Source organism: Coloeus monedula (genome assembly GCF_965178545.1).
Source record: "Coloeus monedula genome assembly, chromosome: 34".
Classification (NCBI taxonomy): Eukaryota; Metazoa; Chordata; class Aves; order Passeriformes; family Corvidae; genus Coloeus; species Coloeus monedula.
The window spans coordinates 321,457-341,391 of NC_138814.1; the positions used below are offsets into that span (position 1 = coordinate 321,457).

The following is a 19,935-nucleotide window of genomic DNA, read 5'->3' on the forward strand; positions in this document are numbered from 1 at the left end:
TTTTGCTACTTTTTCCCCATTTTTCAGCCATTTCCCTTCATTTTTTTTGTCATTCTTTCCCTTTTTTTTCTTGGTTTTTTGTTATTTTTTTCCCATTTTTTCGAAATATCCCCCCCATTTTTCCCCTTTTTTTCCCCCTTTTTTAGCAATTTCTCACCATTTTTTAACTTATTTTTTCTCATTTTTCCCGTAATTTCCTCCATATTTTTTGGTGCTTTTTTTGCTACTTTTTCCCCATTTTTCAGCCATTTCCTTTCATTTTTTTTGTTATTTTTTTCCCATTTTTTCGAAATATCCCCCCCATTTTTCCCCTTTTTTTCCCCCTTTTTTAGCAATTTCTCACCATTTTTTAAGTTATTTTTTCCCATTTTCCCCGGAATTTCCTCCATATTTTTTGGTGATTTTTTTTGCTATTTTTTCCCCCGTTTTTCAGCAATTTCTCCCCCCCCTTTTTTTTGCTTATTTTCCCCGTTTTTTCCCCTCTTTTTTCAGGCTTTTTTCCCCATTTTTTAGCAGTTTCTCCCAATTTTTTAACCTATTTTCCCCCACTTTTTATTATTTTTGGAGCTATTTTTTCCCATTTTTCAGCAATTTCCCCCCCATTTTTTTCTATTTTTCTTTATTTTTTCCTTCGTATTTTCCCCTTTTTTTTTTGCTATTTCTTCCCATTTTTTTCCTGGGTTTTTTTGTTATTTTTTTCCCATTTTCCAGCCATTTCCCCCCCATTTTTTCCCCATTTTTGGGCCCCTTTGTCCCTTTTTTTTTCGCTATTTTCCCCCCATTTTCCAGCATTTTCCCCCACTTTTTTGCTATTTCTTGCCCCTTTTTTCAGCTACTTTTTTCTCCTTTTTTTGCTATTTCTCCTCATTTTCACCCATTTTTTCACCATTTCTGGACCCATTTTACTCATTCCCCCCCCCCCCCCATTTCTGGGCTATTTCCCCCTCCATTTTTGACCTTTTTTCCTCATTTTTACCCCATTTTCCCCTCCTTCTTTTGCTGTTTTCCCCATTTCTCTGCCCGTTTTTTCCCGTTTTTTCCCTATTTTTTTCTCCTTTCCCCCCCACCCCCCCCAGCTGTCTTTTCCCATTTTTGTGTCATTTTCCCCCATTTTTGTGTCATTTTCCCCCCCCCTCTTTTTTTGGTCTTTCCCCCCGTTTCCCTCCCCCATTTTTGGGTTGATTTCCCCCCATTTCGGGGCCGCACCTTCTCGAACTCGAGGCGGATGGGGGAGGGGAAGTGGCCGGACACCCACGAGGCCACCTCGCGTCCGAGCGCCGCCGCCTCGGCCACCGTGGGCACGCTCAGGCGGCACATCACCGAGTCCGTGTCCCCGTACACCACCTGGCACCCCGAAATCCGCGTCAGGGACCCCAAAAACGGGGTCAGCGCCCCAAAAAACCCCAAAAACCGCCCCAAAAAACCCCCAAAACCACCCCAGAAACCCCAAAATCCACCCCAGAAGCCCCAAAAACCGCCCCAAAAAACACCCAAAACCCCAAAATCCACCCCAGAAACCCCAAAAACCGCCCCAAAACCGCCCCAGAAACCCCAAAATCCACCCCAGAAACCCCAAAAACCGCCCCAAAACTGCCCCAGAAACCCTAAAAACCACCCCAAAAACCACCCCAAAACCACCCCAGAAACCCCAAAACCGCCCCAGAAACCCCAAAAACCGCCCCAAAACCGCCCCAGGTGACATCACCGAGTCCGTGTCCCCGTACACCACCTGGCACCCCGAAATCCGCGTCAGGGACCCCAAAAACGGGGTCAGCGCCCCAAAAAACCCCAAAAACCGCCCCAAAAAACCCCCAAAACCACCCCAGAAACCCCAAAATCCACCCCAGAAGCCCCAAAAACCGCCCCAAAAAACACCCAAAACCCCAAAATCCACCCCAGAAACCCCAAAAACCGCCCCAAAACCGCCCCAGAAACCCCAAAATCCACCCCAGAAACCCCAAAAACCGCCCCAAAACCGCCCCAGAAACCCTAAAAACCACCCCAAAAACCACCCCAAAACCACCCCAGAAACCCCAAAACCGCCCCAGAAACCCCAAAAACCGCCCCAAAACCGCCCCAGGTGACATCACCGAGTCCGTGTCCCCGTACACCACCTGGCACCCCGAAATCCGCGTCAGGGACCCCAAAAACGGGGTCAGCGCCCCAAAAAACCCCAGAAACCGCCCCAAAAAACCCCCAAAACCGCCCCAGAAACCCCAAAATCCACCCCAGAAACCCCAAAAACCGCCCCAGACACCCCAAAAACCGCCCCAAAAACCACCCCAAAACCACCCCAGAAACCCCAAAACCGCCCCAGAAACCCCAAAAACCACCCCAAAAAACCCCCAAAACCACCCCAGAAACCCCAAAACCGCCCCAGAAACCCCAAAAACCGCCCCAAAAACCACCCCAAAACCACCCCAGAAACCCCAAAATCCACCCCAGAAACCCCAAAAACCGCCCCAAAACCGCCCCAGAAACCCCAAAAACCGCCCCAAAAAACCCCCAAAACCACCCCAGAAACCCCAAAATCCACCCCAGAAACCCCAAAAACTGCCCCAAAACCACCCCAGAAACCCCAAAAACCACCCCAAAAACCGCCCCAAAACCACCCCAGAAACCCCAAAAACCTCCCCAGAAACCCCAAAATCCACCCCAGAAACCCCAAAACTGCCCCAAAATCCACCCCAGAAACCCCAAAACTGCCCCAAAATCCACCCCAAAAACCCCCAAAACCACCCCAAAAACCCCAAAATCCACCCCAAAAACCCCCAAAAACCTCCCCAGAAACCCCAAAAATGCTCCAGAAACCCCAAAAACCGCCCCAAAAACCCCCAAAACGCCCCTAAAATCCCCCAGGTGCCCCCCAGGTGTGCCCAGGTGCCCCCCCAGGCCGTTACCTGTGCCCAGGTGCCCCCAGGTGTGTCCCAGGTGCCCCCCGTGCCGTTACCTGTGCCCAGGTGCCCTCACCTGCCCCCCCAGGCCGTTACCTGTGCCCAGGTGCCCCCAGGTGCCCCCCAGGTGCCCCCAGGTGCCCCCCGTGCCGTTACCTGTGCCCAGGTGCCCTCACCTGCACCCCCGGGTATTGGCTCTCCACCAGCTGCTTCGTCCTCTCGATCATCTGGCGCCCGAAGCCCGTCACGCTCTGCCGGGCACAGGTGGGCACAGGTGGGCTCCAGGTGTGTCCCAGGTGCCCCCAGCCGTGCCCAGGTGTGCTCCAGGTGTGCCCAGGTGTGTCCCAGATGCCGCCAGGTGTGCCCAGGTGTGCTCCAGGTGTGTCCCAGGTGCCCCCAGCCGTGCCCAGGTGCCCCCAGGTGTGCCCAGGTGTGCTCCAGGTGTGCCCAGGTGTGCTCCAGGTGTGCCCAGGTGCCCCCAGCCGTGCCCAGGTGCCCCCAGGTGTGCCCAGGTGTGCTCCAGGTGTGCCCCAGGTGCCGCCAGGTGTGCCCAGGTGCCCCCAGGTGTGCTCCAGGTGTGTCCCAGGTGCCCCCAGCCATGCCCAGGTGTGCTCCAGGTGTGCCCAGGTGTGCCCAGGTGCCCCCAGCCATGCCCAGGTGTGCTCCAGGTGTGCCCAGGTGTGCTCCAGGTGTGTCCCAGGTGCCCCCAGCCGTGCCCAGGTGCCCCCAGGTGTGCCCAGGTGTGCTCCAGGTGTGCCCCAGGTGCCCCCAGGTGTGCTCCAGGTGTGCCCCAGGTGTGGCCAGGTGCCCCCAGATGTGCCCAGGTGCCCCCAGCCATGCCCAGCTGCGCCCAGCCGTACTCAGGTGCCCCCAGGTGTGCCCAGGTGTGCCCAGGTGCGCGGGTACCTGTGAGATCTCGAGGCAGGGCAGCCGCCCGGCCTGGGCGCCGGTGAAGCCGTACACGGAGTTGGCGCTGACCTTCAGTGCCAGCTGCCGCCCGTCCAGCACCTGGCGCCGCTCGGGGTCCTGCTCCTCGGCCAGCGCCGCCTTCACCCTGCCAGGACCCGGCAGCGCTCACCTGGGCACCGCTCCCAGCACAGGGAGCCCAAAATGCCCCAAATTCACCCCAAATCCGCCCTCGCCCTGCCAGGACCCGGCAGCGCTCACCTGGGCACCGCTCCCAGCACAGGGAGCCCAAAATGCCCCAAATTCACCCCAAATTCACCCCCAAATCTGCCCTCACCCTGCCAGGACCCGGCAGCGCTCACCTGGGCACCGCTCCCAGCACAGGGAGCCCAAAATGCCCCAAATTCACCCCAAATTCACCCCAAATCCGCCCTCACCCTGCCAGGACCCGGCAGCGCTCACCTGGGCACCGCTCCCAGCACAGGGAGCCCAAAATGCCCCAAATTCACCCCAAATCTGCCCTCACCCTGCCAGGACCCGGCAGCGCTCACCTGGGCACCGCTCCCAGCACAGGGAGCCCAAAATGCCCCAAATTCACCCCAAATCCGCCCTCGCCCTGCCAGGACCCGGCAGCGCTCACCTGGGCACCGCTCCCAGCACAGGGAGCCCAAAATGCCCCAAATTCACCCCAAATTCACCCCCAAATCTGCCCTCACCCTGCCAGGACCCGGCAGCGCTCACCTGGGCACCGCTCCCAGCACAGGGAGCCCAAAATGCCCCAAATTCACCCCAAATTCACCCCAAATCCGCCCTCACCCTGCCAGGACCCGGCAGCGCTCACCTGGGCACCGCTCCCAGCACAGGGAGCCCAAAATGCCCCAAATTCACCCCAAATCTGCCCTCACCCTGCCAGGACCCGGCAGCGCTCACCTGGGCACCGCTCCCAGCACAGGGAGCCCAAAATGCCCCAAATTCACCCCAAATTCACCCCAAATCCGCCCTCACCCTGCCAGGACCCGGCAGCGCTCACCTGGGCACCGCTCCCAGCACAGGGAGCCCAAAATGCCCCAAATTCACCCCAAATCTGCCCTCACCCTGCCAGGACCTGGCAGCGCTCACCTGGGCACCGCTCCCAGCACAGGGAGCCCAAAATGCCCCAAATTCACCCCAAATCCGCCCTCACCCTGCCAGGACCCGGCAGCGCTCACCTGGGCACCGCTCCCAGCACAGGGAGCCCAAAATGCCCCAAATTCACCCCAAATTCACCCCAAATCTGCCCTCACCCTGCCAGGACCCGGCAGCGCTCACCTGGGCACCGCTCCCAGCACAGGGAGCCCAAAATGCCCCAAATTCACCCCAAATCCACCTTCACCCTGCCAGGACCCGGCAGCGCTCACCTGGGCACCGCTCCCAGCACAGGGAGCCCAAAATGCCCCAAATTCACCCCAAATTCACCCCAAATCTGCCCTCACCCTGCCAGGACCCGGCAGCGCTCACCTAGGCACCGCTCCCAGCACAGGGAGCCCAAAATGCCCCAAATTCACCCCAAATTCACCCCAAATCCGCCCTCACCCTGCCAGGACCCGGCAGCGCTCACCTGGGCACCGCTCCCAGCACAGGGAACCCAAAATGCCCCAAATTCACCCCAAATTCACCCCAAATCCGCCCTCACCCTGCCAGGACCCGGCAGCGCTCACCTGGGCACCGCTCCCAGCACAGGGAGCCCAAAATGCCCCAAATTCACCCCAAATCTGCCCTCACCCTGCCAGGACCTGGCAGCGCTCACCTGGGCACCGCTCCCAGCACAGGGAGCCCAAAATGCCCCAAATTCACCCCAAATCCGCCCTCACCCTGCCAGGACCCGGCAGCGCTCACCTGGGCACCGCTCCCAGCACAGGGAGCCCAAAATGCCCCAAATTCACCCCAAATCTGCCCTCACACTGCCAGGACCCGGCAGCGCTCACCCGGGCACCGCTCCCAGCACAGGGAGCCCAAAATGCCCCAAATTCACCCCAAATTCACCCCCAAATCTGCCCTCACCCTGCCAGGACCCGGCAGCGCTCACCTGGGCACCGCTCCCAGCACAGGGAGCCCAAAATGCCCCAAATTCACCCCAAATCTGCCCTCACCCTGCCAGGACCCGGCAGCGCTCACCTGGGCACCGCTCCCAGCACAGGGAGCCCAAAATGCCCCAAATTCACCCCAAATCTGCCCTCACCCTGCCAGGACCCGGCAGCGCTCACCTGGGCACCGCTCCCAGCACAGGGAGCCCAAAATGCCCCAAATTCACCCCAAATCTGCCCTCACCCTGCCAGGACCCGGCAGTGCTCACCCGGGCACCGCTCCCAGCACAGGGAGCCCAAAATGCCCCAAATTCACCCCAAATCCGCCCTCACCCTGCCAGGACCCGGCAGCGCTCACCTGGGCACCGCTCCCAGCACAGGGAGCCCAAAATGCCCCAAATTCACCCCAAATTCACCCCAAATCCGCCCTCACCCTGCCAGGACCCGGCAGCGCTCACCTGGGCACCGCTCCCAGCACAGGGAGCCCAAAATGCCCCAAAATCACCCCAAATTCACCCCAAATCTGCCCTCACCCTGCCAGGACCCGGCAGCGCTCACCTGGGCACCGCTCCCAGCACAGGGAGCCCAAAATGCCCCAAATTCACCCCAAATCCGCCCTCGCCCTGCCAGGACCCGGCAGCGCTCACCTGGGCACCGCTCCCAGCACAGGGAGCCCAAAATGCCCCAAATTCACCCCAAATTCACCCCAAATCTGCCCTCACCCTGCCAGGACCCGGCAGCGCTCACCCGGGCACCGCTCCCAGCACAGGGAGCCCAAAATGCCCCAAATTCACCCCAAATTCACCCCCAAATCTGCCCTCACCCTGCCAGGACCCGGCAGCGCTCACCTGGGCACCGCTCCCAGCACAGGGAGCCCAAAATGCCCCAAATTCACCCCAAATCTGCCCTCACCCTGCCAGGACCCGGCAGCGCTCACCTGGGCACCGCTCCCAGCACAGGGAGCCCAAAATGCCCCAAATTCACCCCAAATTCACCCCAAATCTGCCCTCACCCTGCCAGGACCCGGCAGCGCTCACCTGGGCACCGCTCCCAGCACAGGGAGCCCAAAATGCCCCAAATTCACCCCAAATCTGCCCTCACCCTGCCAGGACCTGGCAGCGCTCACCTGGGCACCGCTCCCAGCACAGGGAGCCCAAAATGCCCCAAATTCACCCCAAATCTGCCCTCACCCTGCCAGGACCCGGCAGCGCTCACCTGGGCACCGCTCCCAGCACAGGGAGCCCAAAATGCCCCAAATTCACCCCAAATCTGCCCTCACCCTGCCAGGACCCGGCAGCGCTCACCTGGGCACCGCTCCCAGCACAGGGAGCCCAAAATGCCCCAAATTCACCCCAAATCCGCCCTCACCCTGCCAGGACCTGGCAGCGCTCACCTGGGCACCGCTCCCAGCACAGGGAGCCCAAAATGCCCCAAATTCACCCCAAATCCGCCCTCACCCTGCCAGGACCCGGCAGCGCTCACCTGGGCACCGCTCCCAGCACAGGGAGCCCAAAATGCCCCAAATTCACCCCAAATTCACCCCAAATCTGCCCTCACCCTGCCAGGACCTGGCAGCGCTCACCTGGGCACTGCTCCCAGCACAGGGAGCCCAAAATGCCCCAAATTCACCCCAAATCCGCCCTCACCCTGCCAGGACCCGGCAGCGCTCACCTGGGCACCGCTCCCAGTACAGGGAGCCCAAAATGCCCCAAATTCACCCCAAATTCACCCCAAATCTGCCCTCACCCTGCCAGGACCCGGCAGCGCTCACCTGGGCACCGCTCCCAGCACAGGGAGCCCAAAATGCCCCAAATTCACCCCAAATCCGCCCTCACCCTGCCAGGACCCGGCAGCGCTCACCTGGGCACCGCTCCCAGCACAGGGAGCCCAAAATGCCCCAAATTCACCCCAAATCCGCCCTCACCCTGCCAGGACCCAGCAGCGCCCACTTGGGCCCCAAAAACCCCAAATCCACCCCAAAATCACCCCAAACCCCCCCAGGTGCCCCCAGGTTTGCCCAGGTGAGTTCCCAGGTGCCCCAGGTGTGCCCAGGTGAGTTCCCACGTGTGCCCAGGTGTGCCCAGGTGCCCCCAGGTGAGCTCCCAGGTGTGCCCAGGTGCCCCAGGTGTGCCCAGGTGAGCTCCCAGGTGTGCCCAGGTGCCCCAGGTGTGCCCAGGTGAGCTCCCAGGTGTGCCCAGGTGCCCCCAGGTGTGCCCAGCTGTGCCCAGGTGAGTTCCCAGGTGCCCCCAGGTGAGCTCTGAGCCCCCCCAGGTGTGCCCAGGTGAGCTCCCAGGTGTGCCCCAGGTGCCCCAGGTGTGCCCAGGTGTGCCCAGGTGAGCTCCCAGGTGTGCCCAGGTGCCCCCAGGTGAGCTCCGAGCCCCCCCAGGTGTGCCCAGGTGAGTTCCCAGCACCCCCAGGTGTGCCCAGGTGCCCCCAGGTGCCCCAGGTGTGCCCAGGTGCCCCAGGTGTGCCCAGGTGAGTTCCCAGGTGAGCTCCCAGCCCCCCCAGGTGTGCCCAGGTGAGTTCCCAGGTGCCCCAGGTGTGCCCAGGTGCCCCAGGTGTGCCCAGGTGAGTTCCCAGGTGAGTTCCCAGGTGTGCCCAGGTGAGTTCCCAGGTGAGCTCCCAGGTGTGCCCAGGTGCCCCCAGGTGCCCCAGGTGTGCCCAGGTGTGCCCAGGTGTGCCCAGGTGCCCCAGGTGTGCCCACCTTGCCCGTGCCGCCAGCAGCCCCTCGAGCACGCGGGGCAGGAGCCCCCTGCGCACGGCCGGTGCCACGAAGAGCTGCCCCGTGGGCGTGCGGATGAAATCGCCGGGGCCCAGCCTGCGGGGGACACAGCGGTCAGAGCGCCCAGTACGGACCAGTATGGACCAGTATAGACCAGTACAGGCTGGTATGGACCAGTATGGACCGGTATGGAGCAGTATGGACTGGTATAGACCAGTACAGGCCGGTATGGACCAGTATGGACCGGTATGGAGCAGTACAGACCAGTATGGACCAGTATGGACCGGTATGGACCAGTATGGACCAGTACGGACCAGTATGGACCAGTATGGACCAGTATGGACTGGTATAGACCAGTATGGACCAGTACGGACCAGTATTGGGCAGTATGGACTGGTATAGACCAGTACGGACCAGTATGGACCAGTATGGACTGGTATAGACCAGTATGGACCAGTACGGACCAGTATTGGGCAGTATGGACTGGTATAGACCAGTACGGACCAGTACGGACCAGTATGGAGCAGTATGGACTAGTATGGACTGGTATAGACCAGTATGGACCAGTATGGACTGGTATAGACCAGTACGGACCAGTATGGACCAGTATGGACCCATACGGACCAGTACGGACCAGTATGGACTGGTATAGACCAGTACAGGCCGGTATGGACCAGTATGGACCGGTATGGACCAGTACAGGCCGGTATGGACTGGTATAGACCAGTACGGACCAGTACGGACCAGTACGGACCAGTATGGAGCAGTATGGACCAGTATGGACTGGTATAGGCCAGTACGGACCAGTATGGACCAGTATGGAGCAGTATGGACTAGTATGGACTGGTATAGACCAGTATGGACCAGTATGGACTGGTATAGACCAGTACGGACCAGTATGGACCAGTATGGACTGGTATAGACCAGTACGGACCAGTATGGACCAGTATGGACTGGTATAGACCAGTACAGGCCGGTATAGACCAGTATGGACCGGTATGGACCAGTACGGACCAGTATGGACTGGTATAGACCAGTACAGGCCGGTATGGACCAGTATGGACTGGTATAGACCAGTACGGACCAGTATGGACCAGTATGGACCCATACGGACCAGTACGGACCAGTATGGACTGGTATAGACCAGTACAGGCCGGTATGGACCAGTATGGACCGGTATGGACCAGTATGGAGCAGTATGGACCAGTATAGACCAGTACAGACCAGTATGGACCAGTATGGACTGGTATAAACCAGTACAGACCAGTATGGACCGGTATAGACCAGTACGGACCAGTATGGACCGGTATAGACCAGTACAGACCAGTACGGACCAGTATGGACCAGTAGAACCAGCACAGACCAATACAAACCTGTATAGACCAGTATGGACCAGTATAAACCCATATGAACCACTACGGACCAACAAAACCCAGTACAAACCACCATAAACCAGCAAAACCCACTATAAACCAGTATAAACCAGTACAGACCAACATAAACACTGCAAACCAGTAGAAATCGCTACAAACCACTATAAACCAGTCCAAACCAGTCCAAACCAGTATAACCAGTACAGACCCGTGCTTTTGGGGCCCCCCCAGGCCCAGCAGGGTGGTGTAGCAGAGGTTGTGGGCGATCCCAGTGCTCCCAGTGCCGCCCTGGGGCCGCTCCCAGCCCAAACCAGCCCAAACCAGTACAAACCAGTACAGACCACTATAAACCAGTCCAAACCAGTATAAACCAGTACAAACCAGTACAGACCCGTGCTTTTGGGGCCCCCCCGGGCCCAGCAGGGTGCTGTAGCAGAGGTTGTGGGCGATCCCAGTGCTCCCAGTGCCGCCCTGGGGCCGCTCCCAGCCCAAACCAGCCCAAACCAGTGCAAACCAGTACAAACCAGTACAAACCAGTATAAACCAGTACAGACCCGTGCTTTTGGGGCCCCCCCGGGCCCAGCAGGGTGCTGTAGCAGAGGTTGTGGGCGATCCCAGTGCTCCCAGTGCTGCCCTGGGGCCGCTCCCAGCCCAAACCAGCCCAAACCAGTACAAACCAGTACAAACCAGTACAGACCAGTACAAACCAGTATAAACCAGTACAGACCCGTGCTTTTGGGGCCCCCCCGGGCCCAGCAGGGTGCTGTAGCAGAGGTTGTGGGCGATCCCAGTGCTCCCAGTGCCGCCCTGGGGCCGCTCCCAGCCCAAACCAGCCCAAACCAGTGCAAACCAGTACAGACCAGTGCAAACCAGTACAAACCAGTACAAACCAGTATAACCAGTACAGACCAGTGTCTCTGGGGCCCCCCCAGGCCCAGCAGGGTGCTGTAGCAGAGGTTGTGGGCGATCCCAGTGCTCCCAGTGCCGCCCTGGGGCCGCTCCCAGCCCAAACCAGCCCAAACCAGCCCAAACCAGTACAAACCAGTACAAACCAGCCCAAACCAGTATAAACCAGTACAAACCAGTACAGACCCGTGCTTTTGGGGCCCCCCCGGGCCCAGCAGGGTGCTGTAGCAGAGGTTGTGGGCGATCCCAGTGCTCCCAGTGCCGCCCTGGGGCTGCTCCCAGCCCAAACCAGTACAAACCAGTACAAACCAGTCCAAACCAGTATAAACCAGTATAAACCAGTACAGACCAGTACAAACCAGTACAGACCCGTGCTTTTGGGGCCCCCCCGGGCCCAGCAGGGTGCTGTAGCAGAGGTTGTGGGCGATCCCAGTGCTCCCAGTGCCGCCCTGGGGCCGCTCCCAGCCCAAACCAGCCCAAACCAGTGCAAACCAGTACAAACCAGTATAAACCAGTATAAACCAGTACAGACCCGTGCTTTTGGGGCCCCCCCGGGCCCAGCAGGGTGGTGTAGCAGAGGTTGTGGGCGATCCCAGTGCTCCCAGTGCCGCCCTGGGGCCGCTCCCAGCCCAAACCAGCCCAAACCAGTCCAAACCAGTGCAAACCAGTCCAAACCAGTACAAACCAGTACAAACCAGTCCAAACCAGTACAGACCCGTGCTTTTGGGGCCCCCCCGGGCCCAGCAGGGTGCTGTAGCAGAGGTTGTGGGCGATCCCAGTGCTCCCAGTGCCGCCCTGGGGCCGCTCCCAGCCCAAACCAGCCCAAACCAGTGCAAACCAGTACAAACCAGTGCAAACCAGTATAAACCAGTACAGACCCGTGCTTTTGGGGCCCCCCCGGGCCCAGCAGGGTGGTGTAGCAGAGGTTGTGGGCGATCATGATGGACGGGTACAGCGAGGAGAAGTCCAAGGTGGCGATGGGGACATCGTAGAACCTGCGGCATTTTGGGGCATTTTGGGCCATTTTGGGGCTTTTTGGGGGATTTGGGATTTTTGGGGTTTTGGGGATTTTGGGGGGGTTGGGATTTTGGGGGTTTTTGGGATTTTTTGGGGGGATTTTTGAGAGATTTTGGGGATTTTGGTGGTTTGGGGCATTTTGGTGTTTTTTGGGGATTTTGAGGGGTTTGGGGCATTTCGGGGACTTTGGGGTTTTTTGGAGATTTTTGGGGTTTTGGGGGATTTTTGGAGATTTTGGGGATTTGGGGTTTTTTGGGGGGTTTGGGGCATTTGGGGGACTTTGAGGTTTTTTGGAGATTTTTGGGGTTTTGGGGGATTTTTGGAGATTTTGGGGATTTGGGGTTTTTTGGGGGTTTTGGGGCATTTGGGGGACTTTGAGGTTTTTTGGAGATTTTTGGGGTTTTGGGGAATTTTTGGGGTTTTTTGGGGATTTTGGGGCATTTTGGTGTTTTTGGGGGATTTTGGGGCATTTCATGAATTTGGGATTTGGGGGGATTTTGGGGTTTTTGGGATTTTTTGGGAAGATTTTAGCGTTTTGGAAGATTTTGGAGGTTTTGGGGCATTTAGGGGATTTTGGGGTTTTGGGGTTTTTTTGGGTTTTGGGGCATTTTGGGTATTTTTGGAGATTTTTGGGGTTTTTTTGGGTTTTGGGGCATTTTGGGTATTTTTGGAGATTTTTGGGGTTTTTTGGGTTTTGGGGATTTTGGGCACTTGGGATTTGGGGGAATTTTGGGGGGATTTTTGGGGATTTTGGGGGTTTTGGGGGGATTTGGGATTTTTGGGGTTTTGGGGGAGTTGGGATTTTGGGGGAGTTTTGGGATTTTTTGAGGGATTTTTGAGAGATTTTGAGGATTTTTGGGATTTGGGGGTTTTTTGGTAGGTTGCGATTTGGGGCATTTTTGGGGATTTTGGGGCTTTTCGGGGATTTTGGGGTTTCTTGGGGTTTTAGGGGATTTGGGGTTTTTTTGGATTTTTTGGGGGGATTTTGGGGTTTTCTGTTTTTTGGGGGGGATTTTGGGCATTTTTTTAAAGTTTTTTTACAGTTTTTTAATGGTTTTTTAATTGTTTTTCGAGAGTTTTTGGGGGTTTTTTGGGAGTTTTGGAAGGATTTTTTTGGTTTTTGAGGGGATTTTTTTGAGGGTTTTTTTTTGGTTTTTGAAGGATTTTTTGGGGGGTTTTCGGGGGTTTTTTTTGGGTTCTTAAAATATTTTTGAAGGATTTTTTGGGGGTTTTTGAGGAACTTTTTGGGGTTTTTTTAAGGGATTTTGGGGGGGTTTTGGGTTTTTTTCTCTCCTGTTTTTTGGGGTTTTTTTGAGAGGCTTTTGAGGTATTTCTGGGGATTTTTTGGGTTTTATGAGGGATTTTTTGGGGTTTTTTTGAAGGATTTTTTGGGGGTTTTGGGGCTTTTTTTGGGTTTTATTAGAGGAGATTTAGGGTTTTTTAAAGGACTTTTTGGGGGTTTTGGGGGGGGGTTGAGGGATTTTTTGGGGGTTTTTTGGCTTTTTTTGGGGGGGGGTTTGGAGGGATTTTTTGGGGCTTTTGGGGTTTTTTTTCAGAGGGTTTTTTTTTTTTGATTTTGGGGGAGATTTGGGGGGATTTTGGGGGTTTTTTGTGCCCCCCACTCACCCCTTGAGGGGCTCGATCACCGTGGCCCCCTCGAAATCCTCGCCCCCCTCCGGCTTCACCACCGGCAGCAGCAAATCCTCCTGCATGGCCTGGGGGAGGGGAAAAGTCACCCCAAATCCCCCAAATTCACCCCAAAAATATCCCCAAAATCCCACTAAAAAACCACCCCAAAACCAGCCCAAAATTCCCTTTAAAAAAACCCAAAATACGACCCCAAAACCTCCCCCAAATCCTCCTGCATGGCCTGGAAGGGGAAAAATCACCCCAAAATCCTGCAAATTCACCCCAAAACCGGCCCAAAATCCCACAAAAATCACCCCGAAAACCAGCCCCCAAAAAAGCCCCAAAAATTCCCTAAAAACCCCCAAAGAAACCCCAAAACCCCTCCCCAAATCCCACAAAAACCCTCCCAAAACCAACCCAAAAAATCCCCCCAAAAATCCCCAAAACCAGACCCCAAACTCTCCCCGAAATCCCCCAAAACCTCCCAAAAAAAAGAGCCCCAAATGCCCCAAAATCCCCCTCAAAACATCCAAACCAAAGACCCCAAAATGCCCCAAAATCCCCCCAAAAACCAGCCCGGAGCAGCCCCACGTGTCCCTGATGTCCCCAAATCCCCCCAAATGTCCCCAAATTCCCCCCAAATGTCCTGAATTGCCCCTAAATGTCCCCAAATCCCCCCAAATGTCCCCAAATCCCCCCAAATGTCCTGAATTGCCCCTAAATGTCCCCAACGTCCCCCAAATGACCCCCAAATGACCCCAAATCCCCAAAAACATCCCCAAATGTCCCCAAATGTCCTCAAATGTCTTAAATCCCCCCAAATGGCCCCAAATCTCCCCCCAAAGTCCCCAAATCTGCCCAAATCCCCCCAAATCATCCCCAAATCCCCCCAAACTTTCCCCCAAATGTCCCAAATCCCCCCCAAATGTCCTCAACACCCTCAACATCCCCAAATCCCTCAAATGTCCCCAAATCCTCCCCAAATGTCCTCAAATCCTCCCCAAAGTCCCCAAATCTGCCCAAATCATCCCCAAATCTGCCCAAATCATCCCCAAACGTCCCCAAATGTCCCCAAATCCCCCCAAATGTGCCCAAATCCCGCCCAAATGGCCCCAAATGTGCCCCAAATCCCCAAAAATGTCCCCAAATGTCCCCAAATCCCCCCAAATGTGCCCAAATCCCGCCCAAATGGCCCCAAATGTGCCCCAAATCCCCAAAAATGTCCCCAAATGTCCCCCAAATCCCCCCAAATGTCCCCAAATCCCCCCCAAATGTGCCCAAATCCCGCCCAAATGGCCCCAAATGTGCCCCAAATCCCCAAAAATGTCCCCAAATGTCCCCAAATCCCCCCCAAATGGCCCCAAATGTGCCCTAAATACCCCAAAATGTCCCCAAATCCCCCCCAAATGTGCCCAAATCCCCAAAAATGGCCCCAAATGTGCCCCAAATCCCCCCAAATGTCCCCAAATCCCCCCCAAATGTGCCCAAATCCCGCCCAAATGGCCCCAAATGTGCCCCAAATCCCCAAAAATGTCCCCAAATGTCCCCAAATCCCCCCCAAATGGCCCCAAATGTGCCCTAAATACCCCAAAATGTCCCCAAATCCCCCCCAAATGTGCCCAAATCCCCAAAAATGGCCCCAAATGTGCCCCAAATCCCCAAAAATGTCCCCAAATGTGCCCCAAATCCCCAAAAATGTCCCCAAATGTCCCCAAATCCCCCCCAAAACGGCCCCAAATGTGCCCCAAATCCCCAAAAAATGTCCCCAAATGTCCCCAAATCCCCCCAAATGTGCCCAAATCCCCCCCAAATGTGCCCAAATGTGCCCCAAATGTGCCCAAATGCCCCCCAAATGGCCCCAAATCCCCCCAAATGTGCCCAAATCCCCCCCAAAAGTGCCCAAATGTGCCCAAATCCCCTCTGGTGTCACCTGGCGCAGGAGCTGTGCCACCACCTTGACCTGCTGCCCGCGGCTGAGCAGGGAGCTCACTGGCACCGCCGTCACCCCATGGCCCCAAATGTGCCCAAATGTGCCCAAATCCCCCCCAAATGTGCCCAAATGTGCCCAAATCCCCCCCAAATGTGCCCAAATCCCCCCCAAATGTGCCCAAATCCCCCGTCAGTGTCACCTGGCGCAGGAGCTGTGCCACCACCTTGACCTGCTGCCCGCGGCTGAGCAGGGAGCTCACTGGCACCGCCGTCACCCCATGGCCCCAAATGTGCCCAAATGTGCCCAAATGTGCCCCAAATGTGCCCAAATGTGCCCAAATGTGCCCAAATCCCCCCCAAATGTGCCCAAATCCCCTGTCAGTGTCACCTGGCGCAGGAGCTGTGCCACCACCTTGACCTGCTGCCCGCGGCTGAGCAGGGAGCTCACTGGCACCGCCGTCACCCCATGGCCCCAAATGTGCCCAAATGTGCCCAAATCCCCCCAAATGTGCCCAAATGTGCCCAAATGTGCCCAAATCCCCCCAAATGTGCCCAAATGTGCCCAAATGTGCCCAAATCCCCCCCAAATGTGCCCAAATCCCCTCTGGTGTCACCTGGCGCAGGAGCTGTGCCACCACCTTGACCTGCTGCCCGCGGGTGAGCAGGGAGCTCAGTGGCACCGCCGTCACCCCATGGCCCCAAATGTGCCCAAATGTGCCCAAATGTGCCCAAATGTGCCCAAATGTGCCCAAATGTGCCCAAATGTGCCCAAATCCCCTCTGGTGTCACCTGGCGCAGGAGCTGTGCCACCACCTTGACCTGCTGCCCGCGGGTGAGCAGGGAGCTCACTGGCACCGCCGTCACCCCATGGCCCCAAATGTGCCCAAATGTGCCCAAATGTGCCCAAACGTGCCCAAATGCCCCCCAAATGTGCCCAAATCCCCCCCAAATGTGCCCAAATCCCCCCCAAATGTGCCCAAATCCCCTGTCAGTGTCACCTGGCGCAGGAGCTGTGCCACCACCTTGACCTGCTGCCCGCGGCTGAGCAGGGAGCTCACTGGCACCGCCGTCACCCCATGGCCCCAAATGTGCCCAAATGTGCCCCAAATGTGCCCAAATCCCCCCCAAATGTGCCCAAATCCCCCCCAAATGTGCCCAAATCCCCCGTCAGTGTCACCTGGCGCAGGAGCTGTGCCACCACCTTGACCTGCTGCCCGCGGCTGAGCAGGGAGCTCACTGGCACCGCCGTCACCCCATGGCCCCAAATGTGCCCAAATGTGCCCAAATGTGCCCCAAATGTGCCCAAATGTGCCCAAATCCCCCCCAAATGTGCCCAAATCCCCCCCAAATGTGCCCAAATCCCCCGTCAGTGTCACCTGGCGCAGGAGCTGTGCCACCACCTTGACCTGCTGCCCGCGGCTGAGCAGGTAGCTCACTGGCACCGCCGTCACCCCATGGCCCCAAATGTGCCCAAATGTGCCCAAATGTGCCCAAATCCCCCCCAAATGTGCCCAAATGTGCCCAAATGTGCCCAAATCCCCCCCAAATGTGCCCAAATCCCCCCCAAATGTGCCCAAATCCCCCCCAAATGTGCCCAAATCCCCCCCAAATGTGCCCAAATCCCCTCTGGTGTCACCTGGCGCAGGAGCTGTGCCACCACCTTGACCTGCTGCCCACGGCTGAGCAGGGAGCTCACTGGCACCGCCGTCACCCCATGGCCCCAAATGTGCCCAAATGTGCCCAAATGTGCCCAAATGTGCCCCAAATGTGCCCAAATCCCCTCTGGTGTCACCTGGCGCAGGAGCTGTGCCACCACCTTGACCTGCTGCCCGCGGCTGAGCAGGTAGCTCACTGGCACCGCCGTCACCCGCGCCATCTCCACCAGCGTCACCAGCGTCATGAGGCGCTCGAGCAGCCGCAGCGGCAGCAGCGCGTCCTTCAGGCAGTACAGGGCCAGGCGGCGCCGGGATTGCGCGTCACCGTTCTGGGGACGGCAGCGGTGACGTCATCGGTGACGTCATCGCCGTGACAGCATCGCTGCGACGTCATTCAGTGTGACGTCACCGCCGTGACCCCATCACGGACAGCGATGTCCCTGAGGCAGGGCAGCGCCAGGCGGCGGCGGCGGGGCTGAGGGTCACCGTTCTGGGGACAGCATGGGGACACCGGTGACATCACGGTGACGTCATCGCCGGGACATGGTGGGGACACCAGGGACAGCGATGACATCGGTGACGTCACCGTGATGTCACGGTGATGTCATCGCGACAACGCTGAGGACGGGGGACACCCCTGGGGCCGTTTTGGGGTCACCTGGAACTCAGCAGTGACCCCAGGTGACCCCCAGGTGACATTTGGGGCTGTTTTGGGGCCGTTTTGGGGCCGTTTTGGGGCTGTTTGGGGCCATTTTGGGGCTGTTTTGGGGCTGTTTTGGGGCCGTTTGGGGCCCTTCTGGGGCCGTTTTGGGGCCGTTTTGGGGCCGTTTGGGGCCGTTTTGGGGCCGTTTGGGGCCGTTTTGGGGTCACCTGGAGCTCGGTGATGATGCCATAGGGGACACAGGTGACATTTTGGGCCGTTTTGGGGCCGTTTTGGGCCATTTTGGGGCCGTTTGGGGCCCTTTTGGGGCACCTGGAGCTCACTGATGATGCCGTAGGGGACACAGGTGACATTTGGGGCCATTTTGGGGCCGTTTGGGGCCGTTTTGGGGCCGTTTGGGGCCGTTTTGGGGCACCTGGAGCTCGGTGATGATGCCGTAGGGGACGTCCTCCTTCTGCTCGTGCAGGAAGTGGGCGCTGACGGCGTTCAGGGAGTACGAGCGGAGCTTGTGCTCCCTCAGCAGCACCTGGAGGGAGCCAAAACCGCCCGGAATCGCCCCAAAATCCCTCTCGGGATCCCAAAAAACCCCCAAAAATCCCCTCGAAAAATCCCCCAAACCCCACCTGGGCAACCCCCGGCTCCCCTGCAGCTTGCCCAGGGTGGCTGTGCCCTCCCCCAGCTGTGCCCAGCTGTGCACAAACCCCTCCCAGCTGTGCCCAGCTGTGCCCCCAGCCCCACCCAGCTGTGCCCAGCTGTGCCCCCAGCCCCTCCCAACTGTGCCCAGCTGTGCCCCCAGCCCCTCCCAGCTGTGCCCAGGTGACCCCAGGACCCTCCCCAGCCCATCCAGGTGTGCCCAGGTGTTCCCAAACCCCTCCCAGCTGTGCCCAGCTGTGCCCAAATCCTGCCCAGCTGTGCCCAGCTGTGCCCAAGCCCTTCCCAGCTGTGCCCAGCTGTGCCCAAACCCCTCCCAGCTGTGCCCAAACCCCTCCCAGCTGTGCCCAAACCCCTCCCAGCTGTGCCCAAACCCCTCCCAGCTGTGCCCAGCTGTGTCCAAACCCCTCCCAGCTGTGCCCAGGTGTGCCCAAACCCCTCCCAGCTGTGCCCAGGTGCGTCCAAACCCCTCCCAGCTGTGCCCAGGTGCGTCCAAACCCCTCCCAGCTGTGCCCAGGTGTGTCCAAACCCCTCCCAGCTGTGCCCAGGTGTGTCCAAACCCCTCCCAGCTGTGCCCAGGTGTGCCCAAATCCTGCCCAGCTGTGCCCAGCTGTGTCCAAACCCCTCCCAGCTGTGCCCAGTTGTGCCCAAATCCTGCCCCGCTGTGCCCAAATCCTGCCCTGCTGTGCCCAAACCCCTCCCAGCTGTGCCCAGCTGTGCCCAAGCCCCTCCCAGCTGTGCCCAAACCCCTCCCAGCTGTGCCCAGCTGTGCCCAAATCCTGCCCCGCTGTGCCCAAACCCCTCCCAGCTGTGCCCAGCTGTGCCCAAACCCCTTCCAGGTGTGCCCAGCTGTTTCCAAACCCCTCTGAGATGTGCCCAAACCCTCCCAGCTGTGCCCAAACCCTCCCAGCTGTGCCCAAACCCCTCCCAGCTGTGCCCAGCTGTGCCCAAACCCCTCCCAGCTGTGCCCAAACCCCTCCCAGCTGTGCCCAAACCCCTCCCAGGGGCGCCCAGGTATGCCCAAATCCTGCCCAGCTGTGCCCAGCTGTGCCCAAACCCCTCCCAGCTGTGCCCAAATCCTGCCCAGCTGTGCCCAGCTGTGCCCAAACCCCTCCCAGCTGTGCCCAAACCCCTGCCAGCTGTGCCCAGCTGTGCCCAAACCCCTCCCAGCTGTGCCCAAACCCCTCCCAGCTGTGCCCAGTTGTGCCCAAACCCCTCCCAGCTGTGCCCAAACCCCTCCCAGCTGTGCCCAGCTGTGCCCAAACCCCTCCCAGCTGTGCCCAAGCCCCTCCCAGCTGTGCCCAAGCCCCTCCCAGCTGTGCCCAAACCCCTCCCAGGTGTGCCCAAACCCCTCCCAGCTGTGCCCAAACCCCTCCCAGCTGTGCCCAAACCCCTCCCAGCTGTGCCCAAACCCCTCCCAGCTGTGCCCAAACCCCTGCCAGCTGTGCCCAGCTGTGCCCAAACCCCTCCCAGCTGTGCCCAAACCCCTCCCAGCTGTGCCCAGTTGTGCCCAAACCCCTCCCAGCTGT

At 58.4% G+C, this 19,935-nt stretch overlaps 1 protein-coding gene across 1 annotated transcript in view; it reads right to left on the reverse strand.

Moving 5' to 3' along the window:
- POLD1 (DNA polymerase delta 1, catalytic subunit) overlaps positions 1-19,935 on the reverse strand; it is an 80,082-nt gene that overhangs the window by 29,726 nt on the left and 30,421 nt on the right. Inside the window, exons 11-18 of the mRNA XM_082299772.1 lie at positions 18,171-18,281; positions 17,232-17,423; positions 13,508-13,596; positions 11,743-11,859; positions 8,568-8,681; positions 3,801-3,948; positions 3,071-3,145; positions 1,207-1,344 (exon numbers count right to left, since the gene is read on the reverse strand). Of these exons, the coding sequence (XP_082155898.1) occupies positions 1,207-1,344; positions 3,071-3,145; positions 3,801-3,948; positions 8,568-8,681; positions 11,743-11,859; positions 13,508-13,596; positions 17,232-17,423; positions 18,171-18,281 (984 nt within the window). The remainder of the gene's footprint in view (positions 1-1,206; positions 1,345-3,070; positions 3,146-3,800; positions 3,949-8,567; positions 8,682-11,742; positions 11,860-13,507; positions 13,597-17,231; positions 17,424-18,170; positions 18,282-19,935) is intronic.